The sequence below is a fragment of the Zonotrichia leucophrys genome, chromosome 1A (genome assembly GCF_028769735.1).
Source record: "Zonotrichia leucophrys gambelii isolate GWCS_2022_RI chromosome 1A, RI_Zleu_2.0, whole genome shotgun sequence".
Taxonomy (NCBI): domain Eukaryota; kingdom Metazoa; phylum Chordata; class Aves; order Passeriformes; family Passerellidae; genus Zonotrichia; species Zonotrichia leucophrys.
This window is the reverse complement of record NC_088170.1, coordinates 57,860,242-57,878,995: the sequence shown is the minus strand read 5'-3', so window position 1 is coordinate 57,878,995 and position 18,754 is coordinate 57,860,242. Positions and strand designations below refer to the sequence as shown.

Below are 18,754 nucleotides of genomic sequence, written 5' to 3'. Positions count from 1 at the left end.
ATGAGCTCCTGAGCCACCTGTCAATGGTCTCATGGCAGTTAGGGCTGAGTGGTGCCAAACTGGCACTTTGTAGCAGCTGCTGAGTGTACTGGCAGTGAACAGTGCATGATACTGCTGTCATGATCAGTTTCTTCAAAGATTTTTATTTTGTTGTGCTGTTTGTGATTTCTGGAGCTTAGGGGTAACTATTGATTTAACCAGAATGCCCTTCAGTTTGCTCAGGTGGTGCCGTATCCTGCTGTAGTTGTCCTGATTTTGATGATCATACCTGCTTATCAAACCTGATTTCCTTTTATCACAAGATAACCCACCTAGCTGGTCAGGGAAGCCAGTTGATGTACCCTTTTTGGATTTCAGCAAAGCTTTTGAAACTGTCTCTCAGGATCCTTCTGCACAGAATGTCCAGCACACGGCTGGATCACTGGCTCACAGGTTGGGCACAAAGGGTTACAGTGAATGGGTGGCATCAGAGTGGTGACCTGTCTCTAGTGGGGATCCACAGGGTTCCATCTTCAGTCCGTGCACTTCATTAATGACTTGGAGGCAGGACAGGAAGGGCTACTAAGAAAGTTTGCAGGTGATACAAAACAGGGAGGAGCTGTTGAGTTCCTGTAAGGCAGAGAGGCCCTGCACTGAGACCTTGACAAATTACAGAACTGGGCAGTCACCAACCACTGAAAGTTCAGCAAGGGGAAAGTGCCAGATTCTGCACCTGCATATGGACAGACTGGGGAATGAGAGGCTGGAAAGCAACGCTGTGGAAAGGGACCTGGGTGTCCTGGTCAGTGGAAAGTTGAGTTATGAGTCAGCAGTGCCCTGGCAGCCAGGAGGGCCACATCTGTGCTGGGGACATCCCAGCATCACCAGCTGGGCAAGGGAGAGGATTGTCCTGCTCTGCTCTGCACTGGGGCAGCCTCGAGTGCTGGGGGCAGTTTTGGGCACTACAATATAGAAAAGACATTAAACTATTAGAGAGCATCTAAAGGAGGGCAACAAAGATGGTGAAGGACCTTGAGAAGAAGCCATATGAAGAGTGGCTGAGGTCACTGGGTCTGTTCAGCCTGGAGGAGACTGAGGGGAGACCTCACTGCAGTTACAACTCCCTCATGAGGGGAAGAGGGGGAGCAGACCCTGATCTCTCCGGTGACCAGTGCTGAGGGAATGGCCTGAAGTTGTGTCAGGGGAGGTTGATGTTGGATATCAGAAAAAGGTTTTTCACTCAGGGGGTGGCTGGGCACTGGAACAGGCTCCCCAGCACCAAACCCAACAGAGTCCAGGGAGTCTGGACAATGCTCTCAGGAACATGGTGTGGCTCTTGGGGTGTCCCGTGCCAAGGCCAGGAGTTAGACTTGATGGCCTTTGTGGGGCCCTTCCAACTCTGTTTATTTTGTGAGTCCAAGCTTGAATTACCATATAAACTTGGTACATTCATACTTTCAGTGCTGACCTCTCTGTTTTCACTCTACTTATTAAGGGTACATATCATTTCATAATCAATAACATGAAAGTAGGCTTAGGCCTAACTGGGTATCACGCAGGGGCTACACAATCCTTTTGGAGTGCTGTGGCATAACTAACTACACATGGATGGTATTTCTTCACTCACTGGTAATTTGGTCTGAGTCACCAGATAATGTTTTATAGTAATAGTAACCCTTCTTTAGAATTACACAGCTCAAGTCAAGATTTTATTAGATCTCTAACCAATGTAAGAACAAGACTTGCTAAAGGATTAATTGGTGTACCATTGCAGCTACTGAAAATAGGCTGGAACTTAATGAGTCATACTAGGTACATACAGTGATACAAAAGTACTGTTTATTTTCAACATCAAAAAGTTACTTTTCTTTGGTTCTGTCGCTTTAAAGTCAATATAAAACCTGTTCACCTTTTCAGGTCTTAATGTAATGTCAAAAAGAACTAGTATAATACTTGTAAAACCCATCCTGAACACAAGCACTTCCCCCTCCTGTTTACAGGCAAGTGCTGTAAACAGCAACCTTCTGGCTGATTGTCTGTAAGAGGGAGCGAACTGTCTCCTCCAGCTCCACCAACTGCTTGGCTTTGTCTTCCAGAACTTTCTGATTGTTTTCATATGTATTTTCCAAATCTGTAGGCAAAGGAAGGTGAACAAAACAGCTTAATTGGTGGTGTTTTGATGCATGTAAATCATTATAGTTATGGATAAAGTACTATTAAAATTTATTTCTGTTGTGGAAGATATTCTCATTGGGGAAAAAACCAAAAAACAAACAAAACTCCCCAAAATCAACAAATGGCACCTTTTGTTTCCTTAACATAGGAATGTAAAGGAACAAAGAAGTTATTTTCTAAAGGTGAAAATCCAAAAGTGTATTTTGAGGGTTACAATAATTGTACTTCTATGCTCTACGGTGGCTTTTACAGAACAGTGAAACGTTTTGGCTTGTGATGATTAAGACTACTCAGCAAGTCACAGTAACTGTGCAAGAGTAGCAAAGAGGGGAAGAATGAATTCCTGGCCTGGCAAAACCAGAAGGAAAATTTAATTCTGTCTCTGCTAGCAAGAGGCAGATTGCCTTGTTCTGGTTCAAACAACTTTGTCAACAGTAAATGTTAAATTAAACTGTGACCTGGAACTCCTGTGTCCTGATTAGCTTTTGTTTTAAGAGCTTTCCAGGGGGGGTGAGGGGAGTACTGTTTGGAGATGGGGGTCTTGCTGGAACAGCTGAGTCCTTGGCCTGAGCAGAGTAGTTTTGTTCCTTCCCTGTGGTGGTTCTGGGGACAGTGAGAGGTGCCACACCAGAAGTTTCTCACCTGTAAGTTTCAGCTTATTCTATAGAAATCTTTGCTTCAAAAGACTGTATTACATCCATAATAATAAGGAAAGCAGATCAAGCCTCAGTAACAAAGTAGTACCTTTTCCCTTTCTGCTAATGAATAGCTGGTCTAACAGCATGAAATTGCTTCATGTTCTAAGGTGCCAAATGACCTCCTCAGCAGAGCCTTACCTTTCAGCAGCTGGAGTTTGCTGTTTGCTTGAGCCAACAAGGCTTTGGCTTCATCTTGCAGCACGCCTGCTTTCCTCCTGGCCTCGGCCGACTCCTCTGTCTTCCTGGCAATGAGCTCCTCCACGGTCCTGTACTTGCCGCTGAGCTCGCTGCTGAGCACCTGTTCCCAATGCAAGCACAAGGTGGAGCTCACACAAAGCCAATACAGCAGGAGTCGGCATTTCCTCTCTGTCCTTCACTAATCCTGCTGCCAGGAGACTCTGCTGGCAGCTCACTTAACAAAAGCAGAAACGGTGCCAGGGTATTTCCTACTTTCTGTCCAAGACTAGGAGCTGTGGTGAAGACTCATCAGTTGGTCTTCTGCACATCTGTGGCTGTTTTACAGCTTCAATACTGGCACTTGGCAGAGATTTATGGGATTCAGTTACAGGGTTCTGTAACTAATGCAAACCATGGCCCCTAGAACTGGAAAGCTACACCTGGCACTGCTCCTGGCTGAGTGGAAGCATCTGGGGAGGAATAGATACCCTTGCTACCCTTTCAGCTCAGGAACTAAACTGGCTGCCCAGCTGGTGTTAGTGAAAGTCGTGAGGTTGGTTTCTCAGCTGCCCTTTTGTTGTGGGGTTAAGATTAAGAAGTCCTATGGCCCAACTAAATTCAACCATTGAACAAGATAACAAACCATAGCAGCACTGGAATTCTCTTGTGTTTACTTGACAGCACCTGAAATTCTACTTAGTGTTTGGATATTGTTGAGTTGATGGATAATGCAGGTCTCCTGTCAGAAAATGGCTCTCTGGAGATTGGTAGGCTAACTACAGACAAGAGATGGGAGCAATGAAACTTCCTTTGGCAGATTGGTCAATTGTTTTGTTAATGAACATTCTTTTGCTATTACAAAAGTGTGTAGCAAACATTGGGAGTAATGCCATATGGTCACAGAGAAAAATCTTGCATCTCTGATATTTAGCAATTACTTCAGTTTTTTGTTAGGATAATTATTTTTCCTGTTGCTTGATTCTGTATATGCCAAATTCTGGTTTGTTTGTCCTGAACCTATCATTGTCATAGAACCATAAATACTCTATACAAGTGGAAAAAAAAAATTCCAGTTCTCCTGTGACATATAGTAAAGCTGAGGAACAGAAACCTATCTGTGAAAGGCTGACAGGTTCCCTGCAGCTATTTCAGAACCTGAAAACTTCCCAATAAATCTCTCTCAGGATCTGATACCGAAGTGAAACGTTGCTATCTTTGTTAAGAGCATAAATGTTGGATTTTCTACCCCCAGAATATGAACAATAAATGTGACAGATCACATGGATTCACTGATCTCCCTTTAGCCAAACATGGGGAGTTTTGCTGGCTTCTCTTTAGGATTGTTCCTGAGCTTCTCACCTTTTGAACTTCTTCAGCATTTTGTTTTGCACTAATAATTTTGTCTTCTATATTTCCCACAGTCCCTGAATTTGTAGCAGCCTTTTGCCTGAGGTCTTCAACACTCTTCTCTAGCTCAAACAGACGTAAGGTAGCATTGTTCAGTGTTTCTGCAGATGCTACATTTTCAGATTCAATCTAAGAGAAAGAAGAATGAGAGTTAGACTTCAAAAGACAATGGATATAATACTAGACTTTCTCCATAAACCCTGCTCAACTAACTAGTTTGTGTCCATATATCTGAGTTAAAAGCAGTGTTTTAGTTTTGCTAAAAATGGCCCATCGCAGCCAGGGTGAAAAAGCTCAGTGCTTGAGAATGGTACATATGGGGCAGCACAAGCATTAAGGAACATGGTCAAAAAGTATTTGATTGCATTATACACACAAGAGTTGACTAATCCACTGACAAATCATGTGATAATGGACTTGTGAAGCTTCTAAACTGGCCAAGCTTCATAAGTAGAGATAGCACTGTGGTCTCATGAGACCTTTGAGATGAAGTCTGCAAATACTTTATCTGACAAGATTGTAGCACTTGGCACTTCAATCCAGCCTTTCTTTATTTTAGTCTGGTGCTGTAGTGTGGATGACACTGAGCACACCAATGCACAACCAGTGTGGCTGACAGGTGTGGCTTGCCAGGGGTCTTGTCAGACCTGCTGGTTTAGAGGGCTACAATCCTGCTCATTTAACTTGGCTGGTGCAGGGTACGGGGTGAGAAAAGCCTTATGGTGTTTGTTGTTGTTGTTGTCTGGTTTGGTTTTTTTATGAGCAAAAAGTCCCCACTTAAAAGTTGATGTGAAGGCAGGAATGGTTTAGATGCATTTTATCTGCAGCCTTTGCTTTGCAGTACCCAAGAGCTTTCCCTAGACAGGCTACATCAGTTTCTGAGCATCAGACTTGGTGTTGTTTCTATTATGCTAAGAAATACTCATAAAGAACTCACCGAAGTCAGCAAGTCTTGAGTTCCTTTAATATCTTCATCAGCTTGTTTGATGGCTTTTTCAGCTGCATTTTGAGCTTTTTCAGCTTCTTCCAGTGCTGCTTTCACCATGTCTGCAGTGACTTTAACATCTGTTGCCCCTTTGCTGTGGAGCAAGATTGTTAATGCTAAAAATGCTCTTACTTTGGAACTGAAAAAAGAACATATGCTGCAACGGGCTGGTTTTGCCCCTTACTGAAGGAGTGAGAATTTACATCAGGGAAAGTTAAACTGCACTTTCTGATGCAAAGAGATGAAACAGGGCTGCATACCTTGCTCTTTTAGCTTCCTCCAATAGCATTTCTGCTCTGGCAATGTCTCCAGCACTCTGCTGCAGAATGACCTCAACATCAGAAAGGCTTTCTACACGCTCACGAATATCTTCTGTCAGGGCCTGCAGCTGCTGGGGAGTGCTTGGCATCTCCATGCTCAGCACTTCATTAGCCACTGCCTCAATGCTATCCAGGTCAGCACTGTCTTCTAGCAGATGGACACAAATGACAGAGATGTGAGTAAAAGCTTCTCTCTGTCAAATCTCAGCACTCAAATTCTGTTCAGCTGCTTCCTTAAGAAGGAAAATAATGAGAAAACTTCCTCCCCCCGATGTATGGAAAATCAAGGTGTTAAAAGTTACTTCCCAAGGTGAAACTTCCCTCTCAGGAAAGGCCCAGCAGGTGTATAGGCCCTGCTGGCACAGCTCTCTTGGAAGCCATTTGAAGATCTTGGTGCTCAGCTGCACCACTCTGGGAGGACCCGAGCCCACAGGAAACAAAACCAACAGCTGCATGTAGATGTATTTGTGCTCCCAGCACAGTCAGCCCTGAGCAAACAGGCAAGGAATGGGCTGCTGGCAAACAAGGCTCTCATTTAACCTTTTCTTGCTTTCTTACACAGAGAGAAATGCAGTTTCTGACTTCCTTCCCCTTTAATACTACTTTGTCTTTCTAGCCAGAACTTACAGACATACTTGGCAAAGTACAGCAGTACAAAAGCCTCAGCTGAAAGGCACACAAGAACATGTCACAGTTTGCTCTCACTTTCTTATTATCTTGGTTTTCTCTTGTTTTTTCTCATGTTTCCAGATTTCATCATACACACTGTCTGTCTAAGGGAGGTGCGGGGAATGATGACAACTGTTGAGCTAACTCTTGGAAGATAATACAGATGTAAAGCTGGTTTTCACAAACCCAGAATTAAAATATTATTAAAATGTAACGTTCTTACGCATTAGGAAGTCTCTAATCTGTTTAATAAGATTTCTCAGATCTTCATTGCTTCTGTCCACTTGTTCTTTTGTAGCATTGGTTTTAAGCAAAACTGCTTGTGCATTTTGTTTTGCTTCATCTGCTCTCTGTTTTGCCTCAGAAACCTAAAGAAAGGAAAATGGAAGGCTTGCTTGCTTATCTTCTTATGCTTTAGGGCTTGTTTTAAAACAATTCATCTGGAGTCAGAAGTAATAGTAACAAGGAATGCTTTTTCTCATAAAACTCACAGAACACTTGGAAGCTGGCCCTGATCCATACCACCAGTGCTAGTTTAAACAACTCAGGCTGATGTTTAGTTATGCATGAAGCTTCACTCTAGCAAGCTCCCTTTCTGAAGATATTTACAAGCATGATGAAGTTACACAACCCAAAAGAAGTATTTTCTGCAGAAAACCAGCACACACTTTATCAATTAGAGTCTGTGCTACAACAGACAGATTTTCCCTTTTCTTTTTTAATATCTTAACAATTGATTTGACTTATTACCATTCTGGAGAGTTGCTCAACTTCTGCTAATGCACTGAGGATGTCTCTGTCAAAATCCATAGCCTTCTGCCAGGCATTGTGAGCCACGGTCACCAGCCCGTCACAGCCGGGGCCTCCACACTTCTTCTTGCCCTCGTCTGTCCGACAGCTCAGCCCCCCGCACTCGGACTCGGCACACGAGGCTCCCGGGGCACTGCCACACGTCTGCAGGGACACAGGGGAGCCAGTCACAGCCTCATGTCCATTCCATTGCCTGGGGGCTGGAGTACGACACTGTTCCACCACAACATTTCAGAGCCAACTTCTTTTCCAAGAAGCAAAACTATTTCTATCAGCAAACTGTGCTGAGAGTTATCCGCTGCTTGGTCAATTGTTTGGTAATGAAATAACACAGGAGTTGGTTTAAGCAGAGGGAAAATTAGAAAATTCCCTGTTCTTGTGAGGCTCTTTTACCTTTTCATGCCCCCCCAAACCCTCTTTTTTTGCCAAATGATAGTCACTAACTCAGGTTTTGCAGCCAAAAAACCTCTCTGGAAAAACCTAGGGGCTGAGCCAAGTTAGCTGCAGCTGTCTCCTGTGAAGTGCAAATGAGTCCCTCTTACCTGTTTGGCACGTAACCCAGCAGTAGCTAGAAAGCAGAAAGATGTGTGTGTGTATGTGTCTGTGTCTGTGTGTCTCTGTATGTGTGTGTCTTATGATTACACCTCCAAGCAACTCAGTATTTACTGCCTTGATAAACATCTACCCAAGACTTCAGTTCTTAAGAACAGTCAGGGCAGGAATGTAGGGGAAGGGAAACTAAACAGAAAGATGTCTCTTTCTTCCCTTCAGAGAAAAAAAGGAGGGCTGAGGGAGTGGGAGGGATGACTGGTTGTAAAGGACAAGGGACAATCAGAGTGTGAAGAACTCACTCTCTACCACAGGCCTGGCCTCCCTGGGGGAGTTAATGAGGGGTGCCCTGCAGCCTGCCTTCACCCCGGGGTTGTTCAGGAATTGTTCTCTGAATGCAGCTGGCCAACTTCAAAGAGAAACTGAGGAACACCCAGCCTCTCCCAAGAAAAAGCCATCCTTAAACATATTTACAGATGAGCAGGCACCTTCAACAGAGAAAATGCCCTTTTGACTCCATCTCCTTGTAAATTCTGCTTTGTCTCGAGCAGGAGGATGAGCCTGGGGGGATGCTGAGGCCCGGGGGTGTGTGCAGAAGCACAGCCTGGCCGGGCACTGTACAGGCACAGAGTGCATCTGATGGAGCTGCAGAAGGGAAGAGGGGAGCCTAAGGAAAGCAAGCACTGAACTCAGGATAGGTTGAAGAGGATGGCTCTCAGCCCAGCAGATTTGCCACACTTTCCTGCATGTGGGAACTCTGTCCCTGGCAAAGAACATTGGATTAGAACAGGGGTGATGCAAAAACAGGTGCTCTGTTGGGGCTGGGAAGAGTGGGAGGAAGACCAACATGAAAGGCTGGTCTTTGAAAGCCAGTAGTGGCAGAGTCCACCAGTTAAACAACCCAGTTCCAGCCCACAAAACCGAGGGGTTGCTTAACCAAGCAAGGTGCATTTCTCATGAACCAACTGCACATCTCACACTGCCACATCCCCTACAGCTCCTCCCTGCCCCTTGCTTCATCACAAGCCCAAGTCTCTTTCTGCCATGGGTTTATCCCAGCCATTCTCAGCTGTGTACCTTCTCAGCCACCTCAGAGAGATCCAGGCTCTGCAGCTTCCCAGCGAGTTCATCCAGAAGGCGCGACTGCTCCTCTTGGTTAGCCTTGAACTGGGCCTCCTTCTCGTTGATCAAGGCCTGCACTTCCTGCCGCGTCCGCGCTGACAGCTCCACGGCGCTGTCGGGATCAACGGTGGAGGCATTGACCCTCTCCTCTGCCTCCTGGGACATCTGGAAATACTTGGTGATACTGTCCAAGGCTCCTGCAGAAATCAGAGGGAGCTGATGAGAACTCTGTTGAGTAACCCAGAGTAATGTATCTCACAGATGTTAGCAGATGATACATCAGAGCTAGTGATATTCACATTAAAGGAAACGCTGGCCTTGGCAGCTGTGCCATTGCAAGGATGACAGAATTTGGCCTCTTGTAGGAAAAAAGTTTGCTTCTTTGCTTGGTGGAGAGTGTCAAACTGGTCTTTGAAGTTAAGCCTTTCTCTGACCCTAGTGACTGAATTCTGCCTGCCCTAAGGGCAAGAGGAAATACAGCCTTTGAAGGTTTTCAGGGGAACAGTTTGTTTACTAAGGATTCCCTTATCCCATCAGTTCTTACTGCTTGCCCTGGGATGTCTGGATTATAGAGTCACTGCTTGGAAATTGGTCAGAGCTTTCCTAAGAAACAACTGCTTGATGAAAGATGCTGATTTATGGAACTGCTGATTTTGGACAACTCCTGGAGAGGCCTTGTGTGGGTGTGAAGGATCCTGTGGGGGTGGCTATACTCTGCACCTTGGGGCAGCTTTCCTTTGCCAAATGCCAAAAGTCAGGGACTCCCATATTCCCACATGCCACTTGCCTCAGTCTATCCCCATGCTCACTGGAAACAACCTCAGACTTCCTGAAAACCAGGAAACATACAAGAAAAATTATAAATACTTTACTCGAAGTCAGCTTTCCAGATTTCCAAATAATTTGGTGACATTCCTCTTCCTCCAGCAAATTTTGATTTTTGGCCCATTTCAGTGTGCCAATGGACATGCTAGACTTGGATGGGTCAGGAGAACTGGACCCTTTACCACAAGCTCTTTTTTTTCACCCAGAAATAGCAATTTAACAGACTGAAGGGAGCAAGGGAGATGTCCAGACATATCTTGAAATCTGTGGTACACTTTCTTCTGTTGTGTCTCATCTGCAATGTGTTCAGCATGATACCTTAAGAAAATTCTATGCCCCAAGAATTTGAGCCAGCTTTGCAATGTGCAGAGGAAGAGAGACCAGATGAGGGGCCAAAAATTCCTGCTGTATCAGCAACTCTGCTAATGCACAGAAAGAACCTGTCCCTGAGGAACTGTGTTTTATTACAAGTTAGAAGATTAATCTGGTACTTAAACCCATGCATCAATTAAATCTTTGGCCACCCTGCTGCTTTCTCCCCCTCCCTGTGACACTTACCCCGAACATCAGAGATCTTGATGAACTCTAGCTGCTCTGCAAGCTCTTTCACGACGTGGTCCAGACTTTTGGCATCTGTCTCCAGTGCACTCAGGTCTGTGTCTGTGCTATTGCTCTTTGCTGATAAGGCTGATAGGTTTTCTTCTATATCAGCTATCTTAACTGTAACATCTGCTGTCAGCTTTCTGTAAAAGAGGCACAGGACTCAGCATGGGGAGGAAGATGGGTCATAGCCTCATACTTCACTGGAGCATGGTGGCCAGAGATGTACCCCAGAGATGGCCAGAGCTTCTCCCATGGCAGGACCTATCCTCCCTCAGTGGAGCTCCAAGTGATTTGTAACAACATGCCTACCTAAAATACTGTTATGTTTCCTTTAATATACAAACCTACCTTTTAATCTACAGCACATTTATAAACCCAAAGTGCCAAATCACTCAGAAAACAGCTGCATTGTGTAAGATTAACTGGAGGGAGATTCCAGAGGACTGGAGTAATGCTCTTGTATCATGGCAACTGCATAGGTCAGAGTTGACTACTATGATCCATACATAATTTGCTCCCCATCCCACACAGCTCAAATGTAGTTTTGATTACTACGAGCTCATCGGACAGAATTGAACTTCAGGAAACAGGGAGGGGGGAGCCTTAGTTTTAGCACAATGGATTCTTTAAACTCTTCTGTACAGATCCCTCCTCACCAGAGTTTTGAAGGAAAACCTCCTGCTCTAGGCATTCACTCAGTGAGCCATGGAGCAGGCTTTAGCTAATGGGATAACCCTAAAAGGAAAAGCAAGTGAGTTAAGTGTCAAGGCTGCTATGGAACAGAAGTGGGCATAGGAAGCTATTCCCATCCATGGTGATCCCCTCAAGCCAAGCATTTCCTCACTCTGAAAGAATCAAGGCAGTACTTAAAATCTAAGATCAATTTACAGCTCTCTCAATAGTCTAACAGCCTGCTGTTTTCCAGGACTCCTCCAAAGCCCAGTACTTTCTATACAGCCAGAGAGGAGCAAGAACAGATACACCTAAGGCAAGTTAGGCAAAAGCAGCCCCTCAGCTGTTCTGATCTCCCTCAATACACAGAGTCCAGAAGTAGCAGCAACCCTCAGCTCTCCAGCAGGAGGGAAGGGAGCTGTAGGACACAAACTATTCCTAATTGAGACATTTGTGCTTTAATCCTCGCCCCTTTGCTTTGTGCAGTTCCCTTCACAATGCACAAGCAAGTTGGAGCAGTGGCAGACAGAGCTAGAAAGCCTCTCTAATCCTACTTAATGTTACACTGCCCCATCTCCAGACTACCATCTTTTGTGTGCTTAGCCCTAAAAGAAAATACAAGGCTTCTACTCTCAGAAAAAAGGAAACAATCCGTGTTACAAACCTGGTGCTTCCTCCAACACATGCTCAGCGTGCAGAAAGAAGCCCAAGTTTCCAACTCATCAGCTACATGCGGAAATCCAGGAATTTAATCTCTCCCCCTCTTCATTCTCTCACATAATAGCAGTGTTTGTCCTTTGCCCTGGGGCAGCACAAGGCAAGCATGAGTGGCTCCCCAGTAATTATCTGCCTGGAGAGCAGTGGGAGCAGGACAACCCAGCCCAGCACGTGGCAGCTGCACTGCTCCTGCCTGTCCCACCAGCTTTCTGCCCAGTGGGAAGGGCACTCACTGCCAGGGCTGAGCATGGCAAAGGGCTCCAGCAGCCACAGCACCCTCACCCAGTCAGAGTGCCCTCAGCCCAGCATGGAGACATCAGTCACTCAAGTAAATCCCAGCTCACTGGAACTCCCACTTCTTCCCAAGACACACTGATCCATGTAACTACAACTACTCACTCTGCTTCCTCGAAGAGATTCCCAATGTTCTTCAAGGGCTCGGCTGCTGGATTTTGAGCGATGATGGTTTTAATTTCAGTGAGCTTCTCCTCCAGTGTGTTGAGTGTCTGCTGGTATGGGCCAGTGACTCCAGTGATTTTGAGGGTATTAGCCCTGTCCAAGAACTGCTGGGTCCTATTAGCCAGCTCGCTGATGATCACATCCCAGAGGGCAAAGCACTGGTGGCAGGGCACGCAGTCAGGGAAGACACCAGAGTAGCCCCTGGAGCACTTGTCACAGTGCAGCCCTTCCACCCCCTCATTGCAGATGCACTGCCCTGTGGCACGGTCACACTGCGGGGTCTGGATGCCACGAGGGTTGCAGTCACATGCTGGGAGGAGAAAAAGGCACATGTGAGGGCCATGGATGTTGGCAGGGTGGGGAAAAAATCAGTTATTATAAAATGAATACAGATGTAGTCAGTGTCTCAATTATAAAAAGCTAATTATGGATGTATCACACATGTATATGGAGGAAGCAAGTGTGAGTGAGAAAAGGGAGAGAGATGGGGAAATAACTCTAGAGGAGATCAGGATTTGCACATCTTGGAAATAGGAACAATAATGGAGCAAGGATGGACACCAATTGCAATGTTCAGATGTCAGCTGAATAGCAACTGAAAACAAAGATCCCAGTTTCTCTCCTGCAATGAAGAGTGAGTAGAGCAAGGCTCTTGGGACAGGAAAAGTGGCCCATAGCAGAGGGTTTAAGAGCAAACCATGAGAGAAAAAGGAAAATTTAACTGGAACAGCCATTTACTGTCTCCTCCAGCAGAGGAGTAACAGTCAAGTGAGGAATCCTGCAAATCATAAACCAACTACCTTCCCCTGCCCCTCCCACAAACAGCACACTAAAAGGAGATAACTGAGTACACAGCACTTGGTTAAGCGGAGGAGCTCTGTTCCATAAGGTGCTGTGGGTGTTAAAAGTGGAATGGGTTTCCAAGAACAGGACAAATCCATGGAGCAAAAGCCCTTGCGAGATCTTGCAGGCAGAGGTACAGGGACTGGCTCAGAACATGCTCCTGCCATGGATAGTGGGAAAACATTCACAACACACACTGGGCTGACATTTTGGGTATATAGAAAATCAGAAAAAAAAATCTAGCAGTGAAAAGTAGAATAGAATAAAGAATGTGGTCATGGGTAGCCCTGTAGTGTTTGAGGTGTTAAGGACCAAGAGCCTGCATGTTGTTTGTCACCCTCAATGTCACCCTCAGTGGACATGAGGACACCTAACAGATTTATAAATTTTTCAAAGTTATTTCACACTGAGCACCAACTTCAGAGTTAGTATTCACACCTTCATGAAATGCATTTCTTTGGCACTAACCCATCACAGAGAGAAGTTACTCACTTAACTGAGTGATGCACTGTCACTGCTGAAAGCACAGACACACTCTGTACACAATAATGCTATCACGAGAAGCATTTCCATGCAGCAAGGCTGCCACTTGACCTTCTTAATTACACAGGAGGCAGCAGCAGCAGAGGACATCACCAACATGCAAAGCTTTTTGTAAAGAGATGGCAGCAAGCAACAAAAAGAGAGGCTTTGAAAATATGCACATCATCTACTTATCATCATGGCAGAGTGCACCCAAAACAGGTCAAGCACATGTTCCCTAAACAGGAAAAGGACTGGCATACATGATAAAACCCCTCACTTACACATCCATTTACCAGGCATTCTCTAAGGAAGTTAAATGGCTCAAAACCCATAAATCAATTCACACACCCAAAGCAAACGCCCCCTTGAAAATAGGGCAAAACACAAAGCTGTTTTCAAGACTGTACATTGTTTGCTTCAATGCCAGAGCACAGTGGTGGTCTTCAGTTCAAAAATTACACAAAGAGCCCCAGCAGAACAAATCGCTCCTCAACAAAACGACTTTCTTGTACAACGTGAGTATGATAGGCAAGAGACAAAAATAACTTCTGCTGCCTGCACAATTGAGCAAAACGATCTTTTGTTCTTTGAACTATACCCTGACACAAGAGATTGTTTTTGCTTTACATTGAAAGTGCTTAAGTAGTCAACTCACCATGGAATATGTTCCCTGCAGGCAAACCGTTGAGTTCCTGTTTGAAGGTCAGTTAACCCTTCTGTCAACTAATAAGGCCCTTGGTATAATGATGAATTGTCCAAATTCCTCTGTATAGAAAGAGGCTAAATGGCATGTGGTTTTTCTCAAAGATCCTGAGGACTGATCAAGTTACATGAATACTTGCTGCTGGCAAATCAGATCACTATATTTACTTGCAGATTTAAAAGGCTTAATGTGAAAAAACCTCCGTAACCCCATATTGGTAATTCTACTCCTGAATACCTGCATGTTCAGGAAAGCCAGATGACATGGTTTTAGTAGCATTTACATGGTAAAGTGGATTCCAAACTCTCTGCAACCAGAAAATACTAGGGAAGGAGAGAAAATAATTTAGGTACTAACATACTGTTTGGAAAGTGAAAACCCAAACTCCACAGCTGCCTGTTAGGGGATGATAAGAGCAAAGAAGTAATTTATTCTAAATGCAGAGCACCAGTTGGAAGAATACAGCCCTACAAAACTCCCAAACCGAGCTTTGCAGGACCATGAGAAATTGCACACGGCAGCTAGAAACATTACTGTGTCTTATTTTTCCATTTTAAGATTTTTTTATCAAGCCCACAAGCAGGCAATCCTGGCTCTGAATTACCTTAGCCCCTCAATGAAATGTATACAGAATGGCTTTCAAAAGTGCTGGTTTCCTATTGCTCTTCCTCCTCTTCACCATCTTCCCAAGACATTAACCATATACAGGACCTCACCAGATTTCACCCCTAGCCATCTCTAACACCTCTAGTGATGAGTCCTGTTCCTTGTGCCCTGGACACCTCCACCAGGCATTTCACAGCCCAGCAAGGAGCACATTCAAGCCACTGAAGAGGAACACCTCCCATTTATGTCATTGTAGGGATCAAACCCTCTACTCACTCCAGCTGTGGCCAGTTCTCAAGAGAAGGAAAGCAAGCCCAAGCCAAGGTCATGTAAAAGCCTTCTCCCTAGTGAGTAGCATCTTGAACACTGCAGTCCACCAGGCAAATAGCTTAGTGCCAGCTTTCACCTCTGCCTCAGGCAGTGCCTGCCTGCCAAGAACCTGCTGGCTTCAGTCTCTTTGACTGAAGGGCATGACTTCATCCTAAAGGAACAAAAGCACAGTGACAGTGGCAGGATGTATGTGAGAGGAAAGGAGGCCCTCTGAGCTGGCACAGACTGGAGAACACTGGCACGGGATTGGCAAAGAGCTCATGGAAGAACAACTGAGTTACATATCTATCATTCAAGATGGCACATGCACCATGCACTGTGACATTATAGTAACACTGCCAATGAACTGGGATGTGAATACCAGAGATACCTGCTAGAAACAGAGCAAACACCAGTCAGAGTAATCCAGCACACCATGCTCAGTATCATGTTTGACCAAAGTACCCACCATCACTGCTAGCCACAGCAGAGTTCTCATTCCTCAAACACCTCCTTTTTATGTCCAACTATTCCTATGGCCATGGTGGGATTCAGAAGCAGTCCTGTACTGAACAGGCTCACTCAAACACGACCTTCAAAATATTGCTTTGCTCAGGAGATTTTGGCTCCAACCAGCACACTCCTAAATCTGATGTAACACTTGATTAATACAACATATCCAGTATTAGCATATATCTGGTTAATCTGAACTTTTTCAAGAACAAGAAACACATAAGCACATCTAGGGATGCAGATGTGCCTGCAGATGTTTCAGATGTGGCTTAGTAGCTACAAAACAGCTTATGTTCTACTTATATGTGATATAGGGAAAGACAAAGTCCTGTAAACTCCTTTTATATGGCTTCCCTATGCTTATATGACAAGAAACTGGAAAAGTAGTTCATTTTGCACTGCAAAATCAAACAGATGTTGAGTTTACTTCAAGATACTCGGATGCCTTGACCACTTTGAGTTGGAAATGCCTTTCAAGACAAATGGTTGATTAGTCTCCCTTCAAGCAGACAGATGGCCCAAAGCCAAGGTGAAGGGCTGAAAGTTAATGCAGACACGGCTGCTTGCACTGAAGATCAGTGTTAGACAGGCTTCAAATCTGTAAGCAGAGCAGGACATAGCAGTACCTCCCATGGAAAACACAGTGGAGGAAAAGAAGTCTTTTGAAATCGTTGGCCCAAGATTTAAGGGCTTTCAAAGGAGCATTTACTAAATTAAACAATAGGTTTCTGTTTTGAAATGTCATTTTGGAACTAGGCGTATTGTTTTCTTTAACTGAGTGTGTAACTCAATCAGTGATTCTTTTGTGGCATACTTCAGCTTCAGGGAAACCATATTTTTGGAAAAGTTTAGGCCAAATTCTTCAGCCAGGATCTGCTGATTAGCAGATTTATGAGGATTGTAACTGCATCTGTTTACAAATGCAAGTGCATGTATGTGCATGCACACACTGAATATCCATGGGTAAATTTTGTATCACCTTCATCAGAGCATTTATTCTCCTCCTTTTTCCTGATCCTCAACAGAGAAGTAACACTCAAACATGTATATCAAATGCTTTCATGTAAAAACCTAAGAAGAGAAATCCAAAAGAAGCAAGTAACTAGCTTCAGAGGTTTGCTTTAAGCTCAAAAGGATCTGAGAATTGCTTTATCTTTTACCTACTCTGACAGGTCTGCTATCTTTTCCTCTGATTTCAAATATTTAGAACTCACTTGCATTTAAACTACTCTAATTCAATATGCAGTATATTTGCACATCACTTAATTTAAACTCGGGTGTGTCAAAGCACTTGACACTAGAGCAGAGGTGACAGAATGGATACTGAATGGGCTCTATGAAGACCAGTATCAGTGTCCAACTCAGGAACAAACAAGTGTTGTACATCATCCTATGCTGAATAGAAATCATTTTTCCAGAAATATTTTTTTTACTGCTTGAGACTGAGGGCGGCAAGCATCAAATGTTTAACTCCTCCAGAGAAAAACACAAAGGTTTTGTTCAAACATGATTTCCTGGCACAATTTCCCAGTGGTAGTGAGGCCCTGTGATAAGAAAACCATTCAACAGCTTTTAAGATCGAAAGTTTTGCAGAGCTAGCAAATTTCTTCTGAATAATCAGCTATTGATTCAAGTTACCCTGCAAGCATAGTGCTAACTCCTCAGCATTATGATTTTCAGTAGGAATATTAATGTAAGATCCCAGTCTAAAATTACCGGAGTTGTGCTACATCTTAACATGCTAGCACACCATGCCAAAAGGACAATTTTCTGGAAATAATCAATACACATTGCAGTACTTTATGACCCTAGGTAATTTAAAATTATGAAACTCCAAGTGAAAATTATATTTTTTTTAGCATAGAATTTGTCTGACTTCCTTTAGGCACTTCTCACAGAAGGAAACAAGACATCTCTAAACACCAAAAACATCTCCTATAAAAGCAGCCTACGTGACTAGTTTAAGATCCAAGTGTTAAAATTTTAAGACTACAAAACTTATTCTTACATGGCAATAGGGCAATTTTTAGTGAACTGCTGTTCCTGCACCAACCATACAACAAAGACTAAAAACTGAAAAAAACAACATTCTTGTCAATGCATGCAGTGTGTATTTGACAAAAAACATGATTTTTTTCATTGTAGTTTAATTAAATTCTGTGATTCTGCAGTAAGTCTTGATACTCATGTCCAACACAGGACATGCTCCTTGTGAAGGGGCTATAGCAACACCACCTACTTCCAATCTCACACAGTGCCTCCTACTAACTGCACTTCAGTCTGCTTGTTCAACTTATTACAACAGTAATGATAGTAAAATTGTCATCTCCTTCATTTTAGGAGATGACAATGAAATATAAATTGTAAGTATTTATTGTGCAAAGGCATTGTTTGAGCTGCATCTGCAGCCACTCCACATCTCAGGCTTCCCAGGAGCCTGCAGCTTTCTCCTGGAGATCTGCTTTGTGGGTTGAAGCTGGTGCAGAATTCGGCATGCTGAGTCCCGCACTTTAGTTGCCAGGCTTTGGAAAAGCTCCAGCAGAATGCCTGGGAGACCTGAATGTGATGAACTCTGTACTGCTATTATTTGCTCCCTTAGGCAGGATTTTTATGCACACACACACGTTCACAGGCAGGCTCGTGCAGAGCTGCAGCCAGCTCGAGGCTGCAGCAATGGCAGAAGAGTTCTGCCAAGGGACTGGCACTGCCTCCAGAGCAGGTGATGCTCACAGCACAGCTCCTGCCCACTGTAATCCTCCCAGGGACCTGCAGGAGGCCAAGAGAGAAATGCTGGGCTCATTCCCATCCTCTGTGCCTCTGCTGTGCTTGTTTCAGGCATTATGTTGAATTCAGTGAGAGAATGTTGTGCTTTTCCGAAGCACAGCGAGTAAGCAGGCTCTGCAGACCCAGCCACAGGCTCCCTGTGCTGTGTAATCCCCAGTGGACATCTGTGGGTGCTGAAGTGCAGCCAGTGCTGTGGGTGCACGATGCTGTCCAGCAGAGGCACCCACCTTAGCTGGCCCCAGCAGTGCCAGTGTGATCTCTGGACATGCAGAGAGGAGACAGCAGAGGACATCTTCTCTCCACA

The 18,754-nt window shown here is 44.5% G+C and overlaps 1 protein-coding gene across 1 annotated transcript in view; it reads right to left on the bottom strand.

Annotated features, from left to right (window-relative positions):
- Positions 1–1,796: 1,796 nt before the first annotated feature.
- Positions 1,797–18,754, bottom strand: part of LAMB1 (laminin subunit beta 1) — a 42,302-nt gene continuing 25,344 nt past the window's right edge. The window contains exons 24-33 of the mRNA XM_064702827.1: positions 12,108–12,477; positions 10,275–10,459; positions 8,847–9,088; positions 7,161–7,364; positions 6,634–6,778; positions 5,682–5,889; positions 5,374–5,515; positions 4,389–4,565; positions 2,991–3,150; positions 1,797–2,110 (exon numbers count right to left, since the gene is read on the bottom strand). Of these exons, the coding sequence (XP_064558897.1) occupies positions 1,974–2,110; positions 2,991–3,150; positions 4,389–4,565; positions 5,374–5,515; positions 5,682–5,889; positions 6,634–6,778; positions 7,161–7,364; positions 8,847–9,088; positions 10,275–10,459; positions 12,108–12,477 (1,970 nt within the window). The 3' untranslated portion in view covers positions 1,797–1,973. The remainder of the gene's footprint in view (positions 2,111–2,990; positions 3,151–4,388; positions 4,566–5,373; positions 5,516–5,681; positions 5,890–6,633; positions 6,779–7,160; positions 7,365–8,846; positions 9,089–10,274; positions 10,460–12,107; positions 12,478–18,754) is intronic.